Genomic DNA, 27,881 nt, shown 5'->3' with positions numbered 1-27,881 from the left:
AACTGTCGCCGCTCTTTTTAAACTGCTGTCGCTCCCACTTTGGTGCTCTATTTAAACTGCCACCGCTCCCGCTCTTAGGGCTCTTTTTAGACTGTCAACAGCCGCCGCTCACGCTCTTTTTAAACTGCTGGTGCACGAGGACAGTAATAGATTAAGTGAATGGGAAAAACTGTGGCAGATAGTGTTCAAAGTGTGGAAGTGTGAGGTTATCCATTTTGGACTTAAAGATAGATCGGAGTATTTTTAAATGGTAAGACACGAAGAACTGTTGAGGAGCAGAGAGATATACGGTCCATATACAGAAATCACTAAAAGCTAATGGACAGGTACGAAAAATAATTAAAATGGTCTCTGGAATGTTAGCCTTTATCTCAAGAGGGCTGGAATACAAAGGAGTGGAAGTTATGCTACAGTTGTATAAAGCTCTGATTAGACCCCATCTGGAGTACTGTATTCAGTTCTGGGCACCACACCACAGGAAAGCTATATTAGCCTTAGAACGGATGCAGATTCTCCAGAATACCAGGGCTGAAAGGGTTACATTTTGAGGATAGGTTGCATTGACTAGGCTTGTATTCCCTTGAGTATAGAAGATTAAGGGGTGATCTAATTAAGATGTTTAAGATGATTAAAGGATTTGATAGGGTAGACGGAGAGAAACTATTTCCTCTGTTGTGGCAGTCCAGAACAAAGGGGCATAGCCTTAACATTAGAGCCAGGCCGTTCAGGGATAATGTCAGGAAGCACTTCGTCACAAAAAGGACAGTGGAAAGCTGGAACTCACTCCCTCAAAAAGCTGTTGAGGCTAGGTCAATTGAATAATTAAAAACCGAGATGGATAGATTTTTGTAAGTAAGAGTATTAAGGGATATGGAGCAACGGCAGGTAAATGGAGTTGAGGTACAGGTCAGCCATGATCTAATTGAAGGGTGGAACATGCACAAGGGTTGGATGGCCTACGCCTGATCTTATGTTCCTGATCGCCAGGTGTTTCTTCTTACCAGTACTTTAGTTTCAATCAGGATTCTTTTTGAAGTGTTGGTGCTATGCCTTTCCCCAGCTCGGAGCTTGAAGGAATTACTCAGTTGCCAAATCAACATGCACTCCATTTTCATGTACCTCACTGCAGGCACAATACAGATGGAAGAGTTGGATATTGCATCCAGTGGCGAAGCACCGATCAAGCAAGCTGCCATGTCTTAGATAGTGTTGAGCTTTTTGAGAGTTGTTGCAGCTGCACTCTTCCTGGTGAGCGGTGAGTATTCCATCATACTCCAGGTAGATGAGCCTTGTAGGCAATGTTCCCTTTAGGTTGCATAGCACTCTGAAAATCCCGTGCAATTGGCTCACCAGCTTTTAAATTTAAAAACTGTGTATGCGCAGAATTTTGAATGGGCCACGTGGCACAAAAAGGGAATTAGAAGGAAGATTGCTTGTAGGTGGTGGAGAGGCTTTGAGAACCTCGGAGGTGAGCCACTCATATTGTGTACCCTGTCTCTGCCTTACTCTTGTTGCTACAATTTGGACTTGGCTGGTAACCCCTAAGACATTAACGATGGGTACTCAGTGATGATTGAAGGTCAATGGGAGATGACAAAGATTTCTCATTGAGATGGTCATTACCTGGCACTGTGATGCGAATGTTACCTGCCACTTCTCCATGTAAGCCTGGATGTTATCCAAGTCTTGCTGTAGGCTGGCACAGGGGCCTTCATTATCGAAAGAATTATGAATAGGGCTGAACACTACAGAATCGCCAGCGAATAGCTCCAATCTTGACCTTTATATGGACTACTTCTTGAGGGGCAACACCAGGTGGCTATTCAATGTGGTACACCACTGTAGTAGCGTCATTAGGTCTACTCTGATACATAGGAACAGGAGTCGGCCATTCAGTTATATTATGACTGATCTGTACCTTAATTCTATTTACCTGTCTTTGCTCCATATTCCTTGATACCCTTACATGACCAAAATCTATTGATCTCAGTCTTGGAGATTTCTATTGATCCAATATCCAGAGCCATTTGGGGAGCGAGTTCCAGATTGCAAAGAAGTGCTACCTGGATGGCCTGATTCTAATTTTATTGTTCCCCCTTGTTCCAGATTCCCCCCATCAGATGAAAGTTTCTCAGTATTTATCATTTTAAACATTTCAACTAGATTACTGCTCAACCATCTAAACTCAACGTTATGCAATCTCGCCTCAGAATTTAACCCTGGCATCATTCTAATGAATCTGCATTGTCCCACCATCCTCACCCCTTCAAGGCCAATATATTCGTCTTCAGGTGCAGTCACAGAACTGAACACAGATTGGGGTCTGACCAAGGCTCTATACAACTGAAGCATGGCTTTCTCCCCTCTTGTGTTCCAACACCTTGAGGTAAAGACTAACATTAAAGTAGCCTTTTTGATTGTTTTTTGTACCTGTCCATTAGCTTTTAGTGATTTTTGTACATGGACATGAAAATCTCTTTGCTCCTCCACAGTTCTTGGTTTCTCACCATTTAGAAAAAATTCTAATTTGTCTTTCTTGAATCCAAGCTGGATGACCGCACACTTCCTCACATTGAACTCCATTTGCAACAGTTTTACCCACTCATTTAATCAGCCTATGTTCCTTTGTAACTTCCTGCTCCCATCTGCACTACTATGTCCCTCATAAATTAGTGGCATCTGCAAACTTGGATATACAACTCTCTATTCCTTCAAGTCATTGATAAATATGGTAAAAAGCTGAGGCCCTCTACACATCACTGGGGAACACCACTTATGACATTCCACCAATCACAATATGTAACCTTTACCCCTATTCTTTATCTCCAACCTCCCAAATAATTACATGTCGCAAGGTTACCTCCAATTCTGTGTGCTCACATTTTTGCTAATGATCTCTTCCGCAGACCTTATCAAATGCCTTCTGAAAGTCCATACAAACAACATCCATAGACATTCCCCTATCCTCCATACTCGTGGCCTTATCAAAAAATTCAACTCCATTAGTTAGATAAGACCTACCTATCACAAATTTATGCTGAATCTCTCTGACCAGCTCATATCTGTCTAAGTGTTCAGTCACTCTGTCCCTAATAACAGATTCTAGTAACTTTCCCACAACTGACAACAGACTGACAGGTCTGTAGTTACCTGGTTTGTCTCTCCCATCCTTCTTAAATAATGGAGTGACATTTGAAATTTTCCAATCCAATGATACAATTCCTGAAAAGGCATTTAATCAGGTCAAATGGAAATTTTTTCTCATGACACATGCGAGAATGGGCTTTAGGGACATATTCTCTCTCTCGTTATGTCTCCACATCCAGCCATTCTGAACAGCAGTCCAGGAGACCACTAGAAAGAAGACTGGTCTTGCAATCCCAGCTTGCTGACCCTCTCACTGAACAGGAAAGGGCCCCATCTGTTAAGCAGGCTAGCACAACTCTCATTACTAACTACAAGATGATGCACCTTCGGTTTATGCTGAACTGCAGCCTTCCCCACAACAAACACGCTAGAAATATATGGGATATATGCCAAGCGAAATAAATTATGTTTATCCTCTGCATGAAAGTGGGGAAATGCCGAGCAATTTAAGAGCCCTTCTTGGAGACAAACTCAACATAAAACAGCATCCTCATCTCTGTCCCACCCACAGGCCATGAAGGACATTAATGTCAAACATGACTACCAGTACGCTGGGCCCTCTCCCCAGGCTGAACTAACACTCAGAACCTGACCAAACAAGCTATCTCACCACTTGCCCTTTTACCTCCTTTCTTCCCACTGTCCAGGGCCTCAAACACTCCTTCCAGGTGAAACAGCAATTTAGTTGCACTTGCAATTTAGTATTCTATATTTGCTGCTCAATGCAGGCCCCTCTACATTGGGGAGATTAAACGCAGATTGGGTGATGTCTTTGCGGAATACCTCTGTTCAGTCCGTAAGCGTGATCCCGAGCTTCCGGTCACCTGTCACTTTAATTCTCTGCTCCACTCCCACTCTTTCACCTCTATCCTTGGCCTCCAACACTGTTCCAACGAAGCTCAACGCAAGATCGAGGAACAGTACCTCATCTTTCAATTAGGCACTTTACAGCTTTCTTGACTCAACATCGAGTTCAACAATGTCAGACCATAACCTCTGGCCCAATTTTTTTCACATGGCAGCTGTTGATGATTCTGCTATCCCCAAGTACACCTTTTCCAGACCCATCTTTTATTACTTCACTTGTCCTATTATAATCTCCTTTTTGTCTTGCACCATCATCGCTTTTGTCTTTTAATCACTCCGAGCTTCCACCCTATCACAGACCTTCCCTTTTGTTCTTTCCTCTCCTCCACCGCACTTGCTTAAAATTTGTTACATCTCTAACTTTTTCCAGTTCTGACGAAAGGTCATCTCTCCACAGACGCTGCCTGACCTGCTGAATATTTCCAGCATTTTCTGTTTTTATTTAAAGTGCCTCAACACCCTGACTCACAATGCTTCCAGTACCCGCAAAGCACGACAAAAACCTGGATTTGTCAATGCATTCATCCTGCAGCCACTGTGCAATTAAATGTATAATACTTTCAAAAAATATGTATGGGAATGAACACTTTCACAATGAGTGTTAATTAATACTTAGGGATAGAAACTGGCCTGGTTTGCGCCTCCTGTAGCACCTGCGGGGAGCGGTATCAAGGCAATAGAAACATAGGAAATAGGTGCAGGAGTAGGCCATTCGGCCCTTCAAGCCTGCACCACCATTCAATAAAATCCTGGCTGATTATTCATCTCAGTAGCCCTTTCCTGCTTTCTCTCCATACCCCTTGATCCCTTTAGCCATAAGGGCCATATCTAACTCACTCCTGAATATAGCCAATGAACTGGCATCAACAACTCTCTGCGGTAGGAAATTCCACAGGTTAACAACTCTCTGAGTGAAGAAGTTTCTCAGCTCAGTCCTAAATGGCTTACCCCTTATCCTTCGACTTTGTCCCCTGGTTCTGGACTTCCCCAACATCAGGAACATTCTTCCTATATCTAACCTGTCCAGTCCCGTCACAATTTTATATGTTTCTATGAGATCCCCTCTCATCCTTCTAAACTCCAGTGAATACAGGCCCAGTCGATCCAGTCTCTCATGTCAGTCCAGCCATCCCGGGAATCAATCTGGTGAACCTTCACTGCGCTCGCTCAATAGCAAGAACGTCCTTCCTCAGATTAGGAGACCAAAACGGAACACAATATTCCAGGTGAGGTCTCATCAAGGCCCTATACAACTGCAATAAGACATCCCTGTTCCTATACTCAAAACCCCTAGCTATGAAGGCCAACATACCATTTGCCTTCTTCACCGCCTGCTGTACCTGCATGCCAACTTTCAACGACTGATGTACCATGACACCCAGATCTCGTTGCACCTCCCCTTTTCCTAATCTGCCACCATTCAGATAATATTCTGCCTTCGTGTTTTTGTCACCAAAGTGGATAACCTCACATTTATCCACATTATACTGCATCTGCCATGCATTTGCCCACTCACCTAACCTGCCCAAGTCACCCTGCAGCCTCTTAGCGTCCTCCTTACAGCTCACACTGCCACCCAGTTTAGTGTCATCTGCAAACTTGGAGATATTACACTCAATTCCTTCATCTAAATCATTAATACTGTAAATAGCTGGGGTCCCAGCACTGAGCCCTGCGGCACCCCACTAGTCAATGCCTGCCATTCTGAAAAGGACCCGTTTATCCCGACTCTCTGCTTCCTGTCCGCCAACCAGTTCTCTATCCACGTCAATACATTACCCCCAATACCATGTGCTTTAATTTTGCACACCAATCTCTTGTGTGGGACCTTGTCAAAAGCCTTTTGAAAGTCCAAATGCACCAAATCCACTGGTTCTCCCTTGTCCATTCTACTAGTTACATCCTCAAAAAATTTGAGAAGATTTGTCAAGCATGATTTCCCTTTCATAAATCCATACTGACTTGGACCGATCCTGTCACTGCTTTCCAAATGTGCTGTTATTTCATCTTTAATAATTAATTCCAACATTTTCCCCACTACTGACATCAGGCTAACCGGTCTATAATTACGCGTTTTCTCTCTCCTTCCTTTTTAAAAAATTGGTGCTATATTAGCTCCAGTCCTTAGACTACCCTCTTAGGAACTGATCCAGAGTCGATAGACTGTTGGAAAATGATCACCAATGCATCCATTATTTCTAGGGCCACTTCCTTAAGTACTCTGGGATGCAGACTATCAGGCCCCGGGGATTTATCGGCCTTCAATCCCATCAATTTCCCTAACACACTAAGAGGTTACCGACCGGGCGTCAATGGTTTCGTTGCGCAGATGAACTTCCCTGGCAGTTTTGCGCTGGCGCCAACATTTACGACCTCACTCTCTTGCGCCCCGGAGATCGTAACGTCATCCAGTGCGCAGCGCCCTGTTACCACCCCAGATGCAATATTCACTCCCGCAGCATCACCAGGCATCAACAACGGCAGCAGCAGGAGGCATTGTCACCTCGACTGGCCACTTGGGGAGCGCTAAGTAAAGGCAGTGGTGGTCAGTTAAGGCAAAATATTTTTATCTCCCCATACCGGTGCCTCCTGATTTCCTTAGCGATTGCTCAACCCTGCACTCTCTAAGAGTGCAGGTGCCATGGCCAAACACAGACAGCGTGAAAACTCATTCACCCCAGCATTGGCCCTTCCCTTGGGAAGGAACCTGCACAGACAGCAGCGCTGCATGGAATATTGCTCAGCGCTCTGTCGATACCGCCCCCCTCACTCCCTTTAGCGCTCTACGGGAAGTGGCAGCACTTGATTTAGCGCTCCACTGCCCTCTTGGAGCACTAAAGTGGAAGTTCCCGTCAGCTGCAAATGTTTTCCGGCCGGCGATACTTTTGCGCTCCCTGAAAAGTTATCGCCTCGAACGGGGCACTACGCAATTTCTAGTCCTTGATGTACAATCACCTCATAATATATGTGAGTGCATACTTAATGCTCAATGGCTTCATAAAATATAAAGGTCAATGTACTTTGTTGAAAACTGTTGTGCAATAGCTACAAAACACAATATTAAACAGATAGAAACATAGAAAATAGGTGCAGGAGTAGGCCATTCGGCCCTTCTAGCCTGCACCGCCATTCAATGAGTTCATGGCTGAACATGCAACTTCAGTACCCCATTCCTGCTTTCTCACCATACCCCTTGATCCCCCTAGTAGTAAGGACTACATCTAACTCCTTTTTGAATATATTTAGTGAATTGGCCTCAACAACTTTCTGTGGTAGAGAATTCCACAGGTTCACCACTCTCTGGGTGAAGAAGTTTCTCCTCATCTCGGTCCTAAATGGCTTACAACCTTATCCTTAGACTGTGACCCTTGGTTATGGACTTCCCCAACATTGGGAACATTCTTCCTGCATCTAACCTGTCTAAACCCGTCAGAATTTTAAACGTTTCTATGAGATCCCCTCTCATTCTTCTGAACTCCAGTGAATACAAGTTCAGTTGATCCAGTCTTTCTTGATATGTCAGTCCCGTCATCCCGGGAATCAGTCTGGTGAACCTTCGCTGCACTCCCTCAATAGCAAGAATGTCCTTCCTCAAGTTAGGAGACCAAAACTGGACACAATACTGCAGGTGTGGCCTCACCAAGGCCCTGTACAAATGTAGAAACACCTCCCTGCCCCTGTACTCAAATCCCCTCGCTATGAAGGCCAACATGCCATTTTCTTTCTTAACCGCCTGCTGTACCTGCATGCCAACCTTCAATGACTGATGTACCATGACACCCAGGTCTCGTTGCACCTCCCCTTTTCCTAATCTGTCACCATTCAGATAATAGTCTGTCTCTCTGTTTTTAACCACCAAAGTAGATATCCTCACATTTATCCACATTATACTTCATCTGCCATGCATTTGCCCACTCACCTAACCTATCCAAGTCACTCTGCAGCCTCATAGCATCCTCCTCGCAGCTCACACTGCCACCCAACTTAGTGTCATCCGCAAATTTGGAGATACTACATTTAATCCCCTCGTCTAAATCATTAATGTACAGTGTAAACAGCTGGGGCCCCAGCACAGAACCTTGCGGTACCCCACTAGTCACTGCCTGCCATTCTGAAAGATGATTTTGAAAATGAAATTTATAAACTCAGGATGCAAGTGGTACATTCATTACTTAGCCAATGACAAAACTGTTTGCCTAGATTACTGGATTTATAAAATATTTAAGTCACACTTTCCTCCTTATTTTGATTTTTTTCCTTCTTCTCTGTCTCAGGCAACTGTCTAATCTATTGTACAGCTGGCCAATGGAAAGCACACAAGGGAAATCTAGTGCTAAATTCTGAGTATTAGTGTGTTATGTTTTGTGAATTTGTATCTCTTAGGAACTGGACTAAGATTGGCAAAATGAATTTCATTTAGAAGCAGACAGGAGATTCGTCACATTTGTCTCTTGATGGCTGCACGTTGAAAACATGTTCCCATTCTCAAATCCAGTTCCTAGGGGACGCACAAGTTCACACGGAGTTGTCCATAATTTAACACACAAAGAGTCAAAGATAACATAGGTGACATTTCCACTGCAGCACTGGTGCAACAAATTTTACCGTGCATACAACAAAGGATCGTATTTGGTGCTGCGAGGGTTTTAAAAAGTGAAGTTATTTTTAATTCCATTGCACAGAGATTCTCAAATTGTTGGGGGGGGGGGGGGGAAGTCGTGGAAAGGATATTGGGGAGTGGGACGTGAAGAGAACAGATTGACGAAAAGAAATGACCACCAATGCACCCTCACATCGCCAAATGAGGTGGGTCAAGTCTGAATTTCTTTAAATTTTGAAGAAATTGAGCAAATACAAGTTTAAACTCAAAGAAAAAGTACTCACCGATACAGCCTCTTATAGAATCATAGAAATTTACGGCACAGAAAGAGGCCATGTGAAACATCATGTCTGTGCCGGCCGAAAAAAAGCAATCCAGCCGAATCCAACGTTCCAGCTCTTGGTCCATTGCCTGAAAGATTACTGCACTTCAAGTGCATATCCAAATACCTTTTAAATGTGATGTGGGTTTCTGCCTCTACCATCCTTTCAGGCAGTGAGTTCCAGATTCCCACCACACTTCTGGGTGAAAAAAATTCTCAACTCCCCTCTAATCCTTTAACCGATTACTTTAAATCTATGCCTCCTGGTTATTAACCTCTCTGCTAAGGGAAATTGGTCCTTCCTGTCCATTCTATCTTGGCCCTTCATAATTTTATACACCTCAATCAAGTCTCCGCTCAGCCTGCTCTGTTCCAAAGAAAACAACCCCAGCCTATCCAATCTTTCTTCATAGCTAAAATTCTAAATCTTGGCAACATCCTCTTAACTCTCCTCTGTACCTTCTCGAGTGCATTCACATCTTTCCTGTAATGTGGTGACCAGACCTGTACACAGTACTCTAGCTGTGGCCTAACTAGTGTTTCAGGAATAACCTCCCTGCTCTTATATTCTATGCCTCAGCTAATAAAGGAAAGTATCCCGTATACCTTCTTAATGACAGTATCTAGCTATCCACGGATGAGACGTTAAACCGAGCGCACGTCTGCCTTCTCAGGTGGATGTAAAAGATCCCATGACACTATTTCGAAGAGGAGCAGGGGAGTTATTCTCAGTGTCCTGGCCAATATTTATCCATCAATCAACATAACGAAAAACAGATTATCTAGTCATTATTACATTGCTGTTTGTGGGAGCTTGCTGTGTTTTCTATAGCAAATTGGCTGCTGCGTTTTCTACATCATCATCATAGGCAGTCCCTCGGAATCAAGGAACACTTGCTTCCACTCTTAACATGAGTTCTTAGGTGGCTGTACAGTCCAATACGAGAACCATAGTCTCTGTCACAGGTGGGGCAGATAGTCGTTGAGGGAAGGGGTGGGGGGGACTAGTTTGCTGCTGCCTGTGCTTGATTTCTGCATGCTCTCGGCTACGAGACTCAAGATGCTCAGCGCCCTCCTGGATGCAGTTCTTCCACTTAGGGCAGTCTTTGGCCAGGGTCTCCCAGGTGTCAGTGGGAATGTTGCACTTTATCAGGGAGGCTTTGAGGGTGTCCTTGTAACATTTCCGCTGCTCACCTTTGGCTCGTTTGCCGTGAAGGAGTTCCGAGTAGAGCGCTTGCTTTGGGAGTCTTGTGTCTGGCATATGAACTATGTGGCCTGCCCAGCGGAGCTGATCAAGTGTGATCAGTGCTTCGACGCTGGGGATGTTGGCCTGGTCGTGGATGCTAATGTTAGTGCGTCTGTCCTCCCACGGGATTTGTAGGATCTTGCGGAGACATCGTTGGTGGTACTTCTCCAGCGACTTGAGGTGTCTATTGTACATGATCCATGTTTCTGAGCTTTACAGGAGGGCAGGTATTACATGAGCTTGGTGGCAGTTTTGAGGGCCTGGTCTTCAAACACTCTTTTCCTCAAGTGGTCGAAGGTTGCACTGGAGGCGGTGTTGGATCGTCAATGTCTGCTCTTGTTGATATGAGGCTCCCGAGATATGGGAATTGGTCCACGTTATCCAGGGCCGCGCCGTGGATCTTGATGACTGGGGGACAGTGCTGTGCGGTAAGGCCAGACTGGTGGAGAACCTTTGTCTTGCTGATGTTTAGCATAAGGCCCACGCTTTCATACGCCTCAGTAACTACGTCGACTATGTCCTGGAGTTCAGCCTCTGTGTGTGTGCAGACGCAGACGTCGTCCGCGTACTGTAGCTCGATGTCAGAAGTTGGGGTGGTCTTGGATCTGGCCTGGAGATGGCGAAGGTTGAACAGCTTCCCACTGGTTCTATAGTTTAGTTCCACTCCAGCTGGGAGTTTGTCGACTGTGAGGTGGAGCATGGCAGCAAGGAAGATTGAGAAGAGTGTTGGGGTGATGACGCAGCCCTGTTTGACCCCGGTCCAGACGTGGATTGGGTCCGTAATGGATCCACTGGTAAGGATCACAGCCTGCATATCGTCATGGAGCAGGCGGAGGATGGTGACGAGCTTTTAGGGGCAGCTGAAATTGAGGACGATGCTCCATCGATCCTCGCGGTTAACAGTGTCAAAGGCCTTTGTAAGGTCGAAGAAGGGCATGTATAAGGGCTGGCGCTGTTCCCTACATTTTTCCTGCAACTGTTGTGCTGTAAAAATCAGGTCCGTTGTGCTCCAAAGGGGATGAAATTCACACTGTGACTCTGGGAGGAGCTCCTCGGACACAGGGAGAAGACGGTTGAGGAGGACTCTGGCAACGACTTTCCCAGTGGCTGATAACAGGGAGATTCCTCTGTAGTTGCCGCAGTCGGACTTGTCCCCTTTTTTAAAGATGGTCACGATTACTGCATCTCCGAGATCTCCTGGCATGCTCTCCTCCCTCCAGATAAGAGAGATGAGGTCATGTATTCCCGCCAGTAGTGCCTCTCCGCCATACTTCAGTGCCTCGGCAGGGATTCCATCCGCTCCTGAAGCCTTGTTGTTCTTAAGCTGTCTTATGGCTTTTTCTACCTTTTCTACATTACAACAGTGACTACATTCAAAAAGTACTTCATTGGCTGTAAAGTACTTTGAGACATCCGGTGGTTGTGAAAGATGCTGTATAATTCCAAGTCTTTCTTTCTTTCCTTGTACCTTCAGAGATCTGTCGACATGCACTCCAAGGTCCCTCTGTTCCTTTACACTTCTCAGTATACTACCATTTATTGTGTACTCCCTTGCCTTGGTAGCCTTCGCCAAATGCATTACTTCATAATTTTCTGGATTGAGTTCCATTTGCCACTTTGCTGCCCATCTGACCAGTCCATTCATATCTTCCTCCAGTCTGCAGCTTTCTTCCTCACTATCAACCACACGGACAATTTGTGTATCAGCAAACTTCTTAATCATGTCCCCTACATTGAAGTCTAAATCATTGATATATACCACAAAAAGCAAGGGGCCTACTACTGAGACCTGCAGAACCCCACTGGAAACAGCTTTCCATGTCACAAAACACCCAACAACCATTACTCTTTACTTCCTGCCTCGGAGCCAATTTTGGATCCAACTTGTCACTTCCTCTTGGATCCCATGGGCTTTTACTTTTCTGACCAGTCTGCCATGTGGGACCTTGTCAGAAGCCTTGCTAAAAATCCATATAGACTACATCAAATACACTATCGCCATCATACCTCCTCAACAAAGTAAATCAAGTTAGTCAGATACAACCTTCCCATAACAAATCCACGCTGATTTTCCTTGAGTAATCCGTGCCTTTCTAAATGACGATTAATACTGTCACTGAGTTTTTTCCAACAATTTGCTCACCACCGAGTTTAGGCTGACTGGCCTATAATTACTCGGTCTATCCCTTTCTCCCCTTTAAACATTGGTACAATGTTAGCAGACCTCCAGCACCACAACTGTAGCCAGAGAGGATTGAAAAATGATGGTCAGAGCCAACGCTATTTCATCCCTTGCTTCTCTTAGCAGACTGGGATACATTTCATCCGGACCTGCCGATTTATCTATTTTCAAAGATGCTAATCCCCTTAATATTTCCTCTCTCACTATGTTTATCTCATCTAATATTTCACATGCCTCCTCCTTAACTGCAATGTCTGCACCGTCCCTCTCTTTTATGAAAACAGATGCAAAGCATTCATTAAGATCCATACCCACGACTTCCACCTCCACACACACACAAGCTTCCTTTTTAATCTCCAATAAGCCCTACTCTTTCTTTAGTTATCCTTTTGCTTTTTGTGTACTTATAAAACATCTTTGGGTTTTCCTTGATCATACTTACCAATATTTTCTTATTCCCTCTCTTTGCTTTCCTGATTTCCTTTTTAATTTCAATCCTGCACTTTCTAGGCTTTCTGCAGTATTTAGCTCTCGGTATCGGACATAAGCTTCCCTTTTTTGCCTTATCCTATCCTGTATGTCGCTTGACATCCAGGAGGCTCTAAATTTGGAAGCCCCACCCTTTTTCTTTGTGGGGACATATTTGCTCTGAAACCTCACTCTCTCGTCTTTGAATGTCTCCCACTGCTCTGACACTGATTTACTTTCAAGTACCGTATATACTCGCGTATCATGCGACTTTTGAAGACCTAAATTGTAACCTAAATTTGGGGGGTAGCATGATACGCGAGATACAAAATTTGCAGGTGTGAAGTGCTGGCCAAGATTAGGCTGTTAGGCTGTTAAGCAGACCGTATCCATTTACGGTAAGTCAAATAGTACATATGTATATCAAGTAAAGATGATTTTGATAAAACTGCTGTTTTACTTGCTGATACACACGTAATGTTTACGCTTTCCAAATCAGCTTTCCAAACAACCGTAAAATGTGTCTTTTCATGCCATGTAGTTTTGATAAAAATACTTTTCTCGCCGACTTTATTAACGGTTGAGTTTGATGGCATATCAAAATTCACGGGTGTCTCATCCATGTTTCCAATGCACGATAACTTATAGCTGTTAGCTTTGCGATGTTTGATTACAAATGTTTGAAAACTAGTCACTTTTTCTTCTAATTCTTTTGGGAGTTTCTGTGCAATTTTTGTTTTTTTTCTTAACACTTCTTGCTTCTCGTAAAGCATAAAGTCTTATTTTAGATCGTGACCCGTGATTTGCGCATTTATAGGAAGGAGTTTCCTTCAATTTTTCTTTTTGTTTTCTCCAGTTTCGGACACAGCTTTCTCCGACACCAAACAGCTTTGCAGCTTTAACTTTGTTGCTTTGTTCCGCTTGTTACGTGTTGGGTACTTGTTAAACTTGTTTGAAAGCCTAGCCTAGTGTCATCTGGTATCTCAAAAAAGTGACTCACATGATACATGAGATACATGATAAAATCATGTTTTGGGGACGAAAATTTAGGGGTCGCATGATACGTGAGATCGTAGGATACGCGAGTATATACGGTAACTGTTTTCAATCCACTTTTGCTAAATCACATCTCAGCTTAGTAAAATTGGCCATTCCCAATCGAGAACTTTTACTCCTGATCTATCATTGTCCTTTTCTATAACTACACTAATCTAACTGAATTATGATCACTACTACCAAAATGCTCTCCTACTGATTCTTTCCCTAAAACAAAGTCCAGAACCACCCCCTCTCTCTAGTTGGGCTTCCTATGTACTGACTAAAAAAAGTTCTCTTGAATGCATTTTAAGAATTCTGCGTCTATACCTTTTACACTGATTCTATCCCAGTTAATGTTAGGGTAGTTGAAATCCCCAACTATTACTGCCCTATTGTTTTTGTATCTCTCAGAAAATTGTCTGCATATTTGCTCTGACTATTTGGGGGTCTATGGTACACTCCCAGCAGTGTAACTGTCCCTTTTTTGTTCTTCAGTTCAACCCATATGGCCTCATTTAATGATCTTCTAATCCATCATCCCTCCTCACAGCTGGAACTGTTTGTTTAACCAATATCGCGACCCCCCCTCCTTTCCCCCCCCCCCTCTCTATCTCATCTGAAAACACATAGAGCGATCTCAGCACAGCTCAGGATGTTTGAATCCCTGCTGATTTCTAGCAGAACTTTGACCAGTAATTGGTTACTATGCACGAGAAGCAGCTCTGATTGGGGCAATTTCAACTTTTAGAAATCAGCAGGGATTCAAACATCCCCGCGCTATGCTGAGATCACCTCATGCTTGGCTGCATCGGTATGTATTTCCTCTTTGAATTTAAACTTAAATTTGTTCAGTTTCTTTAAAATTTAAAGACATTTGCACTTTTGATTACCAATCTACCATAGTCCAGCAGGAAATTGGGTGAGGTTGCAGACCCAGCTGCAGGCATCCACCAAATAAGCAGTACCTTTTCACATTATCATTTTCAGCCCGCACCAGAAGGTCCACGCCTAAATTTACTGGTTCTGACAAAAATCATAAACCGCCAGGTGTTGTTTGTGCTGAAGTTCTTGCTCAAGGTAGCATGAAACCAAGAAACCTAAAGTCACTTCCTGACCAAACATCCTATCCCCAAAAATAAGCCACGAGATTTTTTCCAAACGAAAGTTCTTTCAACTGAAAGGACCGATAAAGAGAATCAAATAAGTTTGATGGCTGTCTCGTGGTAAAGTTCTGACAAAAATGTGTTACATGTTTTTGATTTACTCTGAATCACCACTTCATCATTTCCTCGACCAGTGTTTCCAGGTTTTATTGGGGTATTTGGCTGGCATATTTGACAGGCTCAATAAACTTAACCTTACTTTGTAAGGTAAAAACTAACATTTTCATCATGCACATAAAAGTACAGAGCTTTGCCGAAAAACCTTTTGCTATCGATTAGTAGCTATGTGCTGCAAAACAATGTAACAGTGACCTCTGTTATTATGGGTTATGAACTGTCAGTCCTAGAAGTTAAAGCTATAGGGCTCAATTTTCCCGGGTCATATGCGCCGTTTTTTCTGCCGTAAGTATTTAATTCAAAGTTTCCCCCTGGAATCTGCGCTGGTGTAACTGCTTTAGTTACGATTTTTCTAGGTTAGGTTTTTTTGACTTCATTTGTTCCCTCATGTCTGCACCAATTTACATCATTTTTCGCAGTTTACCCCAAAAATGTTAATCCTAGGTCGGCGTATCTGGCCACTCCCGAAAAAACTTCTGGTGAGTTAACAGAAAACAGCACACATTGAGAAATCGGCACTGAAAGGTGCCATTGTTCTTCATCGAAGTTTTTGGAGCGAGTCAAGAACACTTTAAATATCCATAAAAAAGTTCAACTTTTTTTAACCTTTCAATGGAGTACATGGAAGTGTCTTGGATTTCTGAAGTTTCCATTTTTTTTTCTCACACGCCACCACCGAACGTCTTCAAGCAGGGCTGGAGGGTTGTGGCGTCGGCCCTGCACCTGGACATCAGGGCTCAGCTGGAAAAAAAGCCCAGTGGTTTGGGGGGGCCGGGGGGGGGAGGAGGCGATCGGAAGGCTTCTGCACTGAGCCCAGGGAGAGAGGTGCCGATCGGAAGGCTGCTGCACTAGGCACAAGACTGCAATGCGTTTGCGGGGGGAGAAGGGGAGAAGTCATAAGACTGCATTAAGTTTGGGGGGGAGGGGGGCAGGAAGAGAAGTCACAAGACTGCAATGAGTTGGGTGGGGGGGGGGGGGGGGGGGGGAAGAGAAGTCATAAGACCTGTGTGTGGTCCATCCAGACAGACCTTGGGGAGAGACAACAAAGAACCTGTCCTGCCTGCCTTCCTGCCATTTTCAGCTTCTTGCAAAAGTAAAATTTAACCATGGGGGCAATACTGACAATGCCATACCTTGTCCGAGCCTTCTGCATGATGGTGCTACATAGGAGACAATTTATTCAATGTCATCGCATGATGAACATCAGAGCCCACAGGGTGCTGGGCAGGAGGCCTTACGCACCTCGGGTATATCGAGACAGGTGATCGTACCTGCACCTGAGTGATGCAGACTGTGTCAGAAGGCCGCATTTCCGCAAATAAGTTGTAACTGAGATCTGTGAGTTGGTGAAAGCAGACCTGCAACCTAGAAGCGGCAGGAGGACTGCTTTGTCAGTTGAAGTGAAGCTTACAGCGGCACTTGCATTCTATGCCTCCGGATCATTTCAAACTACAACTGGGGATGTGTGCGCCCTCTCTTCCAAGGGTGTCAGTGGCTGCAGATTTGCCGGGCCTCCTCCTGTTCGAGTTCTTTCCCTTTGATTATGTGCCACCTTCCTCTGCAATGATGAAAATGCAACTTTTTAAAGAGAGGGTGTCTTTCTGTTGGGTGGGACATATACAGCTGGTCACATTTACAATTGCAATTCCATTGAATAAATGAAAATATTACTTACACGAACTACTTGACCAAGGTCCTGCCACTTCTTTTTACACTGGCCTCCAGATCTCGTGGTGGTCACCATTGCGCAGTAATCTTTTGCAACATGGTTCCAGCGTTTCTTCGTTTCTTTGAGTGGAACTTTTATGTGACCTCGGCTGGTGTCCAGCTCCTGCCATCTGGTCTCAATCACAGTAACTTACATCCTGTAAGAAATTCTTGGTTCTTGCACTGCGTTGCATACTGTATTGCTGCAGCTCTGATTTTTCCAATGCTCTCACACAGCACCTAACCTTGTCACACACACAACTGGTTCTTTAAAAATGGGCGAGTGCCAACCTGGAGCTGTATTGCGCATGCTCGTCCATTCAAATAACGTCAAAAACGTCACCTTTTTTTTTTCCACACATGCGCAGAAGGTGCAGCATAGCTTATTCGGCACAGACAGCAGGCTCCACCCCCCCGAGGCGACTGGACACACTGCGTGGCACCAAATTTGAATTATACATCGGGGAAACTTTGGCAAAATAGTTCTGGCCTAGAAAAACGGGCGTAACTCTGACAATATGCCAGAAAACGGGCTTAGGCAAAATTGAGCCCGTAATTCTGGAGAAAGTATCAGCTTTGCACAAAATTTAGCAAATAAATTCCTGAAAGAGAGGCAAATTAATTTGAGGATTTGTCCTGGGTTCGAAATGCGTTTCAGAGGACTTTGTAGCAAAAGCCAAGATTGCCTTGAGTCTAAAAGAGAATTTGGTGCGACAGTGTTGGTGACTGTTTTGAAAGACAATTTTTACAGCCGTGCCTCTTGATTTCAATTCAAAAAGAGTTCCCTAAATTGTCCGAAAGAGCGGTTGAAATATTTGGCAACTTTGTAAGAACATATCTGTGTGAAGTCGGATTTTCTTCACTTATTTGCATCAACAATAAGTATAGAAATCGCGTAAATGCAGCGACTGGTTTGCAGTTGAAACGCTCCAAAATCAAACCAAAATTCTACAAGTTGTGCACTCGCAAACATGCTTAGCCTATTCAAAAATGAGGCAAGTGTGAGTCATCAAGTGTTCTGTTATGTTCATGAACTGACAACACACACGGAGGGTACAGGAGATACTGGGACACACACACAGCAGGTACAGGAGACACTGCATGCTGCTCCCTCTGCATACCACTGCAGGGAGCAGTGCGTGCTGCTGCAGGAGAGCGACAGCTGATTACAGTGTGGGAAGGTACTGCAGGAATGTCGAGGTTGGGGCAAAGGAGCGGCAAGAGTTCGTAAAGGGATGTGATCAGGGCCCAGGAGAGGCGAGAGTTCGGGGCCCAGAAGAGGCGAGTGCCCAGGGGCAGCACGGGCCAGCCCACACTAGGTCCGTGCAGCAGAGCTGGTCGCCAGTCATCCTGGTTAGCCCTTCCCGCTGGACCAAGATGTAGCTCGGTCAAGCCCGTGTGGTGGCTAGGGTGCAACGGCCATCACGTTAAAAAAATCCACGCACAGACATCTTCCTCCCTTTAGGATGTAATTCAGGGCCTGGAATTTTAGCTCCTTCATTGGAACACCTGTGAGCTTATTCAAGATGTTGTTTGGGATCTGGAATATAATTGAAACACCTGTGAACTCTTCCCTTTTCGGCGTGGAAGCAAGTCATCAGCATTTCAAGGGACTGTCTATGATGATGATGATGATGATGATTTTATGTTCAAGTTCATTCAGTTTTATTGTACTGGTACTGTGCTATTTATGTTGCTTTCTGTCTCAAGCAATATGTTATGTTTACCGAGAATATAAAATCCTCTGCAAAAATAGAGGGGACGGGGTTGAAATGGGTCTTCGCCAGAAGCACAAAACAAACTCAGTGAATTGGTAGCACATTTTACACTGTGGCCAATTGGTGACTTCTGCAAAAAAGGAAATTGAGCACAGTGTGAGCCGGCCTGCTGATTCACGATCATAGAAACATAGAAAATAGGTGCAGGAGTAGGCCATTCGGCCCTTCGAGCCTGCACCACCATTCAATAAGATCATGGCTGATCATTCCCTCAGTATCCTTTTCCTACTTTCTCTCCATACCCCTTCATCCCCTTAGCCGTAAGGGCCACAGTTAACTCTCTCCTGAACATATCCAATGAACTGGCATCAACAACTCTCTGCGGCAGGGAATTCCACAGGTTAACTCCTCTCTGAGTGAAGAGATTTCTCTTCATCTCAGTCCTAAATGGCTTACCCCTTATCCTAAGACTGTGTCCGCTGGTCCTGGACTTGTCCAACATTGGAAACATTCTACCCGCATCTAACCTGTCGCGTCCCGTCAGAATCTTATATGTTTCTATGAGGTCCCCTCTCATCCTTCTAAACGCCAATGTATAAAGACCCAGTTGATCCAGTCTCTCTTCATATGTCAGTCCAGCCATCCCGGGAATCAGTCTGGTGAACCTTCGCTGCACTCGCTCAATAGCAAGAACATCCTTCCTCAGATTTTGAGACCAAAACTGAACACAATATTCCAGGTGGGGCCTCACCAAGGCCCTGTACAACTGCAGTAAGACCTCCCTGCTCCCATACTCAAATCCCCTAGCTATGAAGGCCAACATACCATTTGCCTTCTTCACCACCTGCTGTACCTGCATGCCAAATTTCAATGACTGATGAACCATGACACCCAGGTCTCGTTGCACCTCCTCTTTTCCTAATCTGCCGCCATTCAGATAATATTCTGTCTTCGCGTTTTTGCCCTCAAAGTGGATAACCTCACATTTATCCACATTATACTGCATCTGCCATGCATTTGCCCATTCACCTAACCTTTCCAAGTCACTCTACAGCCTCTTAGCATCCCCCTCATAAGTTCACACTGCCACCCAGTTTAGTGTCATCCTCAAACTTGGAGATATTACACTCAATTCTTTCATCTAAATCATTGATGTATATTGTAAAGAGCTGGGGTCCCAGCACTGAGTCCTGCAGCACTCCACTAGTCACTGCCTGCCATTCTGAAAAGGACACGTTTATCCCGACTCTCTGCTTCCTGTCTGCCAGCCAGTTCTCTATCCACATCAGTATATTACCCCCAATACCATGTGCTTTGATTTTGCACACCAATCTCGTGTGGGACCTTGTCAAGAGCTTTTTGAAAGTCCAAATACACCACATCTACTGGTTCTCCCTTGTCCACTCTACTAGTTACATCCTCAAAAAATTCCAGAAGATTTGTCAAGCATGATTTCCCCTTCATAAATCCATGCTGACTTGGACTGATCCTGTCACTGCTTTCCAAATGCGCTGCTATTTCATCCTAAATAATTGATTCCAACATTTTCCCCACTACTGATGTCAGGCTAACCAGTCTATAATTACCCACTTTCTCTCTCCCTCCCTTTTTAAAAAGTGGTGTTACATTAGCTACCCTCCAGTCCATAGGAACTGATCCAGAGTCGATAGACTGTTGGAAAATGATCACCAATGCATCCACTATTTCTAGGGCCACTTCCTTAAGTACTCTGGGATGCAGACTATCAGGACTCGGGGATTTATCGGCCTTCAATCCCATCAATTTCCCTAACGCAATTTCCCGCCGAATAAGGATATCCTTCAGTTCCTCCTTCTCACGAGACCCTCGGTCCCCTAGTATTTCCGGAAGGTTATTTGTGTCTTCCTTCATGAAGAGAGAACCAAAGTATTTGTTCAATTGGTCTGCAATTTCTTTGTTCCCCGTTATAAACTCACCTGATTCTGACTTCAAGGGACCTACGTTTGTCTTTTTCTCTTCAAATATCTATAGAAGCTTATGCAGTCAGTTTTTATGTTCCCAGCAAGCTTCTCGTACTCTATTTTCCCCCTCTTAATTAAACCCTTTGTCCTCCTCTGCTGAATTCTAAATTTCTTCCAGTCCTCAGGTTTGCTGCTTTTTCTGGACAATTTATATGTCTCTTCCTTGAATTTAACACTATCCTTAATTTCCCTTGTTAGCCACAGTTGAGCCATCTTCCCCGTTTTATTTTTACTCCAGACAGGGATGTACAATTGCTGAAGTTCATCCATATGATCTTTAAATGTTTGCCATTGCCTATCCACAGTCAACCCTTTAAGTATCATATGCCAGTCTATTCTAGCCAATTCATGCCTCAAACCATCGAAGTTACCTTTCCTTAAGTTCAGGACCCTAGTTTCTGAATTAACTGTGTCACTCTCCATCTTAATAAAGAATTCTACCATGTTATGGTCACTCTTCCTCAAGGGGCCTCGCACAACAAGATTGCTAATTAGTCCTTTCTCATTACACACCACCCAGTCTAGGATGGCCAGCTCCCTAGTTGGTTCCTCGACATATTGGTCTGGAAAGCCATCCCTAATACACTCCAGGAAATCCTCCTCCACTGCATTTCTACCAGTTTGGTTAGCCCCGTCAATATGTAGATTAAAGTCGCTCATGATAACTGCAGTACCTTTATTGCACGCATCCCTAATTTCTTGTTTGATGCTGTCCCCAACCTCACCACTACTATTTGGTGGTGTGTACACAACTCCCACTAGCGTTTTCTGCCCTTTGGTATTCTGTAGCTCCACCCATACCGATTCCACATCATCCAAGCTAATGTCCTTTCTTACTATTGCATTAATTTCCTCTTTAATCAGCAATGCCACTCCGCCTCCTTTTCCTTTCTGTCTATCCTTCCTAAATGTTGAATACCCCTGGATGTTGAGTTCCCAGCCTTGGTCACCCTGGAGCCATTCTCCATGATGCCAATTACATCATAACCGTTAACTGCTATCTGCGCAGTTAATTCGTCCACCTTATTCTGAATACTCCACGCACTGAGGCACAGAGCTTTCAGGCTGGTCTTTCTAACACACGTTGCCCCTTTAGAATTTTGCTGTAATGTGGCCCTTTTTGCTTTAGGTTTCTCTGCCCTCCACTTTTACTTTTCTTCTTTCTATCTTTTGCTTCTGTCCCCATCCTACTTCCCTGTCTCCCTGCATAGATTCCCATCCCCCTGTCATATTAGTTTAACTCCTCCCCAACAGCACTAGCAAACACTCCCCCATGGACATTGGTTCCGGTCCTGCCCAGGTGCAGACCGTCCGGTTTATACTGGTCCCACCTCCCCCAGAACCGGTTCCAATGTCCCAGAAATTTGAATCCCTCCCTTCTGCACCACTCCCCAAGCCACATATTCATCTGAGCTATCCTGCAATTCCTACTCTGGCTATCATGCATTTTGCCATGCTTGCGAAGTCTAATTTCACCCCCAATGTGTCTTAAAAAGAGGGTGGCGCAATTAGGGCGTTAATCTCTGAAAAGGAGCTCAGCAAAAAAGTTAGAAAGCTCTGCCTAGCTTATAACTCCAGTTTGAACAAACAACCTACACATCATAATGTTCTTTAACTTGGCGACCACCAAAAATACATGCCAGTATGTTAAAAAGAAAAATATATTATGAATTTATGTTAATAGCCTGTTATTATGTTAATAAGGAATTAAGCACATCTCAAAATATAAATTGTATTTGAAAACATACCACACGGTCTTGGTCCTGCATGAGATTAAGGATCGCCTCATATAACATTGGTCTTAATTCAGATTTAAATTTTACAGCGATCCATTGACCAATCAACCAAATCACCCTCCGCCGAATAAGCTTGTATCTGTACATCAAAAAAATACAGATGATTACATGTTAGTAATCTGGTAAAAAATACTGTTGCAATAAAACAAGTTAACAAAATTAGCTTTAATGATTAATACATGAATAACAAATACTAATAAAACCTGCCAGATTCAATTAGTTACTGCTACAGTGCTTTTCAAGACCTGCTTTTTTAGAACATTCCTATTCAGCTGATGAAAATTAACAATTCAATTCAGGTCCGTTTTCTCTGTATAACTTAAACAGAGATGAACAATGAATAACCACTAACTTTTTAATTACAACCAATCTTTACACATGTTCCAGATTGATAAATCCTGGAAACCTCAGTGAACAGTAAAATGCACGTGCCTCCCAACACAGTAACTTTTGTATGCACATGTATAAATACAAACATATGAAAAGGAGGGAAATATCATTGGGTCTATACATGCCCACACCATCCACGACATCAGGGGTTCTCAACGTTCTTAGCATGAGTCGCCCCTCCAGTATTATAAAAATTCTACCCCCAGGTCCTGCAGCACAAAACAACCACCTGTATTTATATAGCGCCTTTAAAGTAGCAAAACATCCAAAGGCGTCTCACAGGAGCATTATCAAACAAAATGTGACATCAAGCCACATAAGAAGATAGGGCAAATAGAGGTCAGATTTAAGGAGCGTCTTGATCGAGAAAAGAGGTTGAGAGGTTTAGGAAGGGAATTGCAGAGCTTAGGGCCTTGGCAGCTGAAGGCACAGCCGCCAATGGTGGAGCGGTTGAAATCGAAGATGCTTAAGAGGCCAGAACTGGAAGAGCTGAGATATTTTGGAGAGTTACAGGGCTAGAGGAGATTGCAGAGATAGGGAGGGGTGAGGCCATGGAGGGATTTGGTAAGGCTGTTACAATTAGGTGTTGGGGTTAGGAATTATGTTAGTGTTTTGGGTTAGGATTTTATGGTTACATGTCAGGATTAGGGATTGAGGTTAGAGTTAGGATGTTAGGCTTAGGGTTGAGGATACCAAGGCGAGGAGAAGCAATCTGGAAGGTATGGGGAGCGGGGCCTGACCAGTCACTATTTTCCTTCATTTACAGATGGTCCTTGACCAGTTACTGTTTCTCCCTTCATTTACAGACGCTCACTGACCTGTCATCTTGTCTCCTTCATTTACAGACACTCCGTGACCCATCACCATTTCTCCATTTGCCGACGCGCCCAGTGAGTTCCTAGCACTTGCTGTTGCTCCCCGAATTTGGCGCTTACACGGCACTTTCTGGCTGGAACTGGTCCCCCCAGGGTTTATTAATCTCAGAGTGTTCCCTTTACACAGCAAGCTTGACTGTGCGGTACAGTAAAATAAACCGTCTGTTCACTCTGCTCAGACTTTCAACAGCCAGGGGCTTTAATAAGAGGAAAGTCACAGCAGCCAAGTATTCGATCAGAGAGGGGTGGGGGCCCTTAACCAATCACCGCCCAACCTTCTGTGACTGGTGTCGACTCTCACAAATAGCTGTGGGCAGGGAGAGGAGGGGGGGGGGGAGGGGCGGCTGCTGAGGGTCTGGCAGATGAGCCAATAGTAGGTGAGAGGGGCGGGTGCTGGATGGCTTCCCAGTGGATAGCCGACCAGGGAAAGGGAATCAGGAACTCAATGAACAGACCTTTTACTGGATTCAATAGTCCCTTTACCTGAGAATAAGCTGTGCCCTGTTCAACGAAACATTGAAAGTAATCGTCAGTTGATCTCTTAGCCTCCTGTGCATTCTGTGAACCCAGGATTGTTTTTCGGAAAAAAATCGTTGATTCACGTGTACACCAAAAATGCGTGATTTGCACACGTGGGAAAATGCGCCGATTGGGAACATTTTCTGAATCTTCAAGGGGAACTCACTTAATGTCCAGCCATCTTAATTTTTAATTGCGAGTAAGAGAAATCAAGAATTTGTTTAGCCTGCTGAACGGCGACTTGCTTTCCTGCGGGTGGCCCTGTCGAAGAACTCTTTCGCTGAGAGCAGCTCATTTGAGATGGCCAATTCTTGTTGGTAATAATGAACAAGTGAAAAAAGTGCCATGGGAAAATTGGAACGGAGACCTGGGATTGGTATTGTTCTCAGAGCTTCAAATATACAGCTATCATATTTCCGGGCTTGAGCCCAGGGCACACAGCTTCTGCACGTAAAGCTTAATGATTATTGTTATTTTTTTAATTGAGTGGTATATTGATTGGCCTCGGGTGTCTATAATATATATATACAATGAGGTTGTAGGAGGCAGATCCTCCAAGTTTGCAGTCGATTGAGGCAGATCGCATGAGCAATGCAACCAAATTCAGAAGTATCATTTTTAAAATTGGGTCAGTAGATCCGAAATACAGATCAATGTAGAAAAATATAGAATTTGTATGGGGGCAAAGAATCACAAAAGAATGCTATAATTATGTTGCAAATTGAGCAATAAAAGAAATATTTTGTAATTGTGGAAGAATTGTTATAGCCATTGGCCCAGTGCATGGCCGCATTAAAAAAGAATCGAAGTATTGGGTTGCATTACAAGAGAGGTACAATACAGATCACCAGAGATAATGTTGCGTTGCATGGAAACTGGAAGACCTCATTTGAACTGCTGTGCGCACTATTCAACATTACACCATGGAAAGATATTCTGGAGGAGAAATTCATGTGTTTAGCACCACAATAGTGGTTCCAGCGGCGCACGCCATATCCATCTTGTCAGTAGCACTGCTGCTAAACTCGATCGCCAGGGACATCATAATCGTGGAGATCATGAAGTCAGTGAGCGTGCAATGCTCACTTAACACCCAATCTCCCAACTTCGTTTCGGCCACTGAATTATTGGTTGGAGAAAGCAACAGGTTGAGGTGGCATACAGCAGCAGGAAGCCAGCTGCAGGGATGCTATTTAAAGTGATCATCACCAATCACTCACACCTGACATGATTTTGAAGACTGAGTAGCTGTGTGCTACTTCCTGCAACTGCAAGAGTTTTCTTTAGTTATTTCAAGGTTATTTGGTATCAGAGTGTGTTCTGCAAGTAAAGAACTCCCTCACTATCTTTGAGAGACTTCAAATTACAACACTTGCTATGTCATGGGGGCTGTGCTGGCAGTCAACCTCGCCCTCCAGGATCTACGGCGGAGGGATTGGAGGCAGCGAGAAAGACGGGAACATGTGCACAGAGAGAGGAGAGGGGCCATCAGGGCTTTCAACAGGAGGCCTTTCCCTCCTAGGGTCTTCCGACATCATTTCTCCGGCCAACAATTAAGCGAAGAGCAGTGTACTAGGAGGCTTTACTTCACCAAGGAGGTGGTTACAGAACTCTGCCACCTCCTGCAACCACACCTACAACCTCAAACTAGGGCGACCACTGCCTCTCCCACTGGCAGCCAAGGTCACTGTGGCCCTCAATTTCTTCGCCAGTGGATCCTTCCAGTCTGCAGCAGGAGACATAGATAACATCTCTCAGTTCGCCATCCATCACTACATCCGGGAGGTCACAGAGAGCTCTCTGCACCAGAAGGGACGACATTGGCTTCCTGATCACCAGAGGGAAGCAGGATGAGCATGCATGTGACTTTGCCAGGATAGCGGGCTTCCCTACGGTGCAGGGTGCCATTGACTGCACCCACATGGCTTTGCGGGCACCGCACAACAATCTTGAGATCTTCTGTAACCAGAAAGGCTACCACTCAATGTGCAGTTGGTGTGCGACCACACACAGCGAATCCTCAATGTGAATGATGCCGTCATCCTCCAATGTAGTCCCACACCGGTGTTTCAGCGCTCCAAGCCACCACGTGAAGCTCAAGGGTGGCTTCTCGGAGACAATGGTTATAAGCTCTCCACCTGACTCATGACTCCTCTCCAGAACCTCAACATTTGTGCGCAGCATTCTTGAGAGGAATGCCGCCACCAGGAACATCATCGAGCAGACCATCGGCCTACTGAAGCAATGGTTCTGCTCGTGTGGAGCCCTCCAGTACTCGACAGAGCGGGTGTCCCATTTGGTGGTGGTCGGTTCCATGTTCCACTACTTGGTCATCATGAGGGCACATCCCTTGCCACCAGGGATTGTGGGACGACCTCAGGAGGGGAGGGGCGGGAGGAGAGAAGGAGGAGGAGAGGCGGGAGGAGAGGCGGGAGGAGAGGCGGGAGGAGAGAAGGAGGAGAGAAGGAGGAGAGAAGGAGGAGAGAAGGAGGAGAGAAGGAGGAGAGAAGGAGGAGAGAAGGAGGAGAGAAGGAGGAGAGAAGGAGGAGAGAAGGAGGAGAGAAGGAGGAGGGGGAGAGGAAGGAGGAGGGGGAGAGGAAGGAGGAGGGGGAGAGGAAGGAGGGGGAGAGGAAGGAGGGGGAGAGGAAGGAGGAGGGGGAGAGGAAGGAGGAGGAGGAGAGGAAGGAGGAGGAGGAGGAGCGAGAGGAAGGAGGAGGAGGAGGGGCGAGAGGAAGGAGGAGGAAGGAGGGAGGAGGGAGGAGGAAGGAGGAGGAGGGAGGAAGGAGGAGGGGCGAGAGGCGGGAGGGAGAGGGGCGGGAGGGAGAGGGGCGGGAGGGAGAGGGGCGGGAGGGAGAGGGGCGGGAGGGAGAGGGGCGGGAGGGAGAGGGGCGGGAGGGAGAGGGGCGGGAGGGAGAGGGGCGGGGGGGAGAGGGGCGGGGGGGAGAGGGGCGGGGGGAGAGGGGCGGGGGGGAGAGGGGCGGGGGGGAGAGGGGCGGGGGGGAGAGGGGCGGGGGGGAGAGGGCGGGGGGGAGAGGGCGGGGGGGAGAGGGGCGGGGGGGAGAGGGGCGGGGGGGGGGGGAGGGGCGGGGGGGAGGGGCGGGGGGGGAGGGGCGGGGGGGGAGAGGGGCGGGGGGGAGAGGGGCGGGGGGGAGAGGGGCGGGGGGGAGAGGGGCGGGGGGGAGAGGGGCGGGGGGGAGAGGGGCGGGGGGGAGAGGGGCGGGGGGGAGAGGGGCGGGGGGAGAGGGGCGGGGGGAGAGGGGCGGGGGGGGAGAGGGGCGGGGGGGAGGAGGGGCGGGGGGGAGAGGGGCGGGGGGGAGAGGGGCGGGGGGGAGAGGGGCGGGGGGGAGGGGGGGGAGAGGGCGGGGGGAGAGGGGGGGGGAGGGGGGGGGGGAGAGGGGCGGGGGGAGGGAGCGGGGGGAGGGGCGGGGGGAGAGGGGCGGGGGGGGAGGGGCGGGGGGGGGAGGGGCGGGGGGGGGAGGGGCGGGGGGGAGGGGCGGGGGGGGAGAGGGGCGGGGGGAGAGGGGCGGGGGGGGAGAGGGGGCGGGGGGAGAGGGGCGGGGGGGAGAGGGGCGGGGGGGGGAGAGGGGCGGGGGGGAGAGGGGCGGGGGAGAGGGGCGGGGGGGAGAGGGCGGAGGGGGGGGAGAGGGGCGGGGGAGAGGGGCGGGGGGGAGAGGGGCGGGGGGAGAGGGGCGGGGGGGGAGAGGGGCGGGGGGGAGAGGGGGCGGG

General features: G+C 46.2%; 1 protein-coding gene across 6 annotated transcripts in view; it reads right to left on the bottom strand.

Annotated features, from left to right (window-relative positions):
• The window catches only part of ipo11 (importin 11), a 928,775-nt gene that overhangs the window by 528,427 nt on the left and 372,467 nt on the right, over positions 1-27,881 (bottom strand). For all 6 annotated transcript variants that reach the window (XM_070869309.1, XM_070869300.1, XM_070869323.1 and 3 more), the window contains one exon: positions 22,324-22,450. In XM_070869309.1, coding sequence (XP_070725410.1) covers positions 22,324-22,450 — 127 coding nt within the window. The remainder of the gene's footprint in view (positions 1-22,323; positions 22,451-27,881) is intronic.

Source organism: Pristiophorus japonicus, chromosome 2 (assembly GCF_044704955.1).
Source record: "Pristiophorus japonicus isolate sPriJap1 chromosome 2, sPriJap1.hap1, whole genome shotgun sequence".
Classification (NCBI taxonomy): Eukaryota; Metazoa; Chordata; class Chondrichthyes; family Pristiophoridae; genus Pristiophorus; species Pristiophorus japonicus.
This window is presented reverse-complemented; position numbering and strand designations above follow the sequence as displayed.